A 3,670-nucleotide genomic window follows, 5' to 3' on the forward strand; every position below is an offset into this window, starting at 1 on the left:
TCTGCTATTTCGATCTCGGAAGAACGAAAAGTAAAGTTGACCTCGATGGGATTTGAACTCAGAATGTGATCAGGTGGAACAAAGTATCGGAAGGAATTTTTTTCCTGCCGTCCTAACATTTCTCGCAACAATTTGTATAAGAGTTGTCTTCCTTTACTGCTTGCCCAGCTGTTTGTACTTGCGTTACCCAGCAAAACATCTGCGGGGCTTTTTAAAGACCCGTTGGAAGTATATTTCCAAACAGCTAAGGGAATATAGTCGACTGAGATCGATAAACAATTATCTTCAATTAAATAGTTCATAGGAAAAGCTTCCAGCCGAGCAGATCTCGGAAATATTCGACTACAAACAAAAAATGGTAAGTCGCACGTGGCTTTATTTAATTAATGTTGTTATGTCAGGAGAGACTGTCCCTTTGTGCTTCTTTCTGTTCATGATCGTTAATGAAGCTTCTTTTCTTTTTGTGTGGTTGTTTTGTTATAGCCTTCATGCTGTGGTGGTCAATCTGTTCTCTTTGAGCATATAAAAGACAAATTTTGCTGGGGCGAAATGAATAAGACAAAATAAAGTAAATTTCTTTCTTTGATTCTCCAGGATTTCATTTGAAAACAGATTCATAGACATCAATCTCCATCCTTAGATATCAGAAAGATAAAAAATGCAACGAAAATTTGGTTAATGTTTACAATATTATCCGGAAACGAAAACAATAAATAGTGCAACGGGTGTAAAGGAAGGGAAAATGGCACTTGATATGGAATTAACAAAACGCGACTAAATCTAAAAACTCAACATAAAATATTCTCTATAACTTCTTCACGATCTTCTGGAGTGACCATCTTCCCGATATATTTATGTACCATGCAGTTAAAGCGAAGAAATTATTGAAATTAGTCGTTACTTATTTTGCCTCAGTTTAGACATCATTTTTTGAAAATTGAAAATAATTGGACGGAGACGGACTATATGTAATCTACCCCCCCCCCCCCCCCCTTATTTATTTATTTTTTTTACGGAATCCCATGTTTTAGGCTATGGAGATTCCGATTCTGAAAAAAAATTGTTTGAAAAATTTCAATTCCGTAAAAAAAATAAATAAATGGGGGGAAAAGGTTCAGATTACATATAGTCCATCTGGACCTATAATTGAATTAGTCGTTGGTGTTGGAGAAAAATGACTTGGTATCCAATAGAGAAAAGAATATTGATTGTTAAACACTAAAAATTATCCAGATATTTTATTAGCAATCTTAATTACAATCAGGTCAAAGTTGAGGGAAAATTTCTTGAAAAAGAGAACCTGCTACCTGACTGTGTTTCGGACTCCCTCAACTTCAAAGCAGCAACTATGCTGACCAATTTTAACTCCTGATGATGATGCAATACTTGCAATGTAATGATTTCTAACAGGTTGGGAGAAAATAACAAAGAATCAGAAATTACTCATTTTACCCCTTCCCCCTGTATATACAACTGGGATTTACCCTATCTCTTCCCATCGCTCTCTCTCTAAATATATATATAAAATATATACACTGATGCAAAATGCTATCCTCCATTCTTGTGTCCCTCCGGCCCACACCTTCAACAATGTGAGCACATTGAAGAATAGGTCTGGTGATGTTGAGATGCTTGAACAGAGGTGTGTAGATGTGTGCTGCATTCAAGAAGAAAGGTGGAGAAGAGGTTCTGCTAGGTTCCTTACTGGCAAAGAGCATAGGTATAGAATCTTCTAGGCAGGGAACAATGATGGAGCTGGTGGTGTGGGCATACTTCTTACTGAGAATGGGTAATTGAGGTAGTCTGAGTGCGTGATAGAAGACTTAAACTTAGATTAGTTTTGAAAAGTGGAACAGCAACCATTATCTCAGCTTACGCCCCTCAACTGGGACTACCTGATGAACAGAAAGACTGGTTTTATGACACCCTTTTGCAGACTACCTGATCAACAAATGACAGTGACCTTCCGTTTGTGGCTGGTGACTTCAATGGGCATGTTGGGCAACATCCAAGTGGCTTCCATGGCATGCATGGTGGCAATGGATTTGGTTCCTGTAATGAAGAGGGAACTAGGCTGCAGGAGTTCTGTGATGCAAATGACCTTATGATCTGCAATACTAACTTCAGGAAATCTGCCAGTTACCTGTTCACCTACCAGTCTGGTGGGCATACTAGTCAGATTGACTACATTTTTGCCAGAAAACATGAAAGATATGCCAAAACTTTCCCAGGTGAAGAATACACCCTTCAACATAGGTTCGTTATTAGTGACTTTAGAATCAGGCCTAAAAAGCTGACAAGAAGACAACTAGTGTTGAACAGAAAGGTCTGGAAGCTTAAGGATCCTCTGCATGGTCAGTGATTTAGGATGTGTTACTTGAAGCTTTTGACGAAAAAGAGGAGGATGTAGTGACATGGAGGACAACTGGAGGTTCCTATGAGACATGGTAAGGGCCACTGACCAAATTTGTGGCTGGTGCAAAGTCCCTTCTTGACCTAAGGTGACATGTTAGTGGAACAGTGTAGTTGACAGGGTCATTAGAGAAAAGAAATAGGCCTAGAAGGACTAAAAGTATGGTGCTAGCAGGGAACTGCATCTGGTTGCCTGAAGGGAGGCTAGGAGACAGGTATATTTAGCTAGAGGTGAAGCAGAAAAGAAGTTTGCCAAAGTTCTGTGGTGTGAGGACCAGATACTTGAAGTATTATTGCCAAACAGTGTGTGACAGAAAACTGTGATGTCATGAGAGAAAAGTGTATCCCCATGAATGATGGTTCACTTGCATTTGGTGATTCTACAAAGAAAGAGGCTTGGAAATGCCATTGTGAAAGGCTGCATGGGAGAAGGAGATATAGATTCAACTAAGGGATCAACTATCTGAATCGACAGTAGTTTGGTAGATAAAGCAATTAAGGATATGGCGACAAGGAAAGTCTGCGGTCCATCAGGAATTACCACTGAGATGCTTAAAATATCTGGTGGAGTGAGATATGGCTTAGTCACCCATATAGTTAATCAGGTTGTCCATGAGAGAGTCATACCCAGTGACTGGTGTAGCAGCATTATAGTCAGCTGCTACAATGGCAAAGGTGATGCCGTGGACAGAAATAATTACAGAGGCATCAAATTACTGGACCAGGTGATGAAAGTCACAGAAAGGGTCATAGCTCAATTAATTAGGAAGAGAGTTAACGTTGACGAGATGCGGTTTGGATTTGTGCCAGGTAGAAGTACAACTAATGTTATATTCATGGTTAGGCAACTGCAGGAGAAGTACCCAGCCAAAAATAAACCTCTGTACTTGGCTTTTGTTGACATGGAGAAAGCCTTTCACAGGGTCCTCACTTCCCTTATCTGATGGTCAATGCAGAAGCTAGGGATAGATGAGTGGTTGGTGAGAGCTGTACAAGCCATGTACAGGGATGCTACAGGTAAGGTGAAGGTTGGCAATGAGTATAGCAATGGATTCAGTGTACAGGTAGGAGTTCATCAGGGGTCAGTTCTCAGCCCCCTCTTATTTATTTTAGTTCTCCAGGCCTTAGCAGAGGAATTCAAGATTGGGTTGCTCCTGGAAGCTCCTCTACACTGGTGACCTTGTTCTTATAGCTGAATCACTACCTGACCAAGAGAAGAAATTTCAGGCGTGGAAACAAGGCCTGAAATTTAAGGTCC

General features: G+C 40.2%; 1 protein-coding gene across 1 annotated transcript in view; it reads left to right on the forward strand.

Annotated features, from left to right (window-relative positions):
• The first annotated feature begins 1,538 nt into the window (after window positions 1-1,538).
• LOC106868304 (translation machinery-associated protein 16) overlaps window positions 1,539-3,670 on the forward strand; it is a 31,840-nt gene continuing 29,708 nt past the window's right edge. Inside the window, exons 1-2 of the mRNA XM_014913495.2 lie at window positions 1,539-1,642; window positions 2,128-2,256. Coding sequence (XP_014768981.1) covers window positions 1,539-1,642; window positions 2,128-2,256 — 233 coding nt within the window. The remainder of the gene's footprint in view (window positions 1,643-2,127; window positions 2,257-3,670) is intronic.

This window comes from Octopus bimaculoides, chromosome 29 (genome assembly GCF_001194135.2).
Source record: "Octopus bimaculoides isolate UCB-OBI-ISO-001 chromosome 29, ASM119413v2, whole genome shotgun sequence".
In the NCBI taxonomy this organism is placed as follows: domain Eukaryota; kingdom Metazoa; phylum Mollusca; class Cephalopoda; order Octopoda; family Octopodidae; genus Octopus; species Octopus bimaculoides.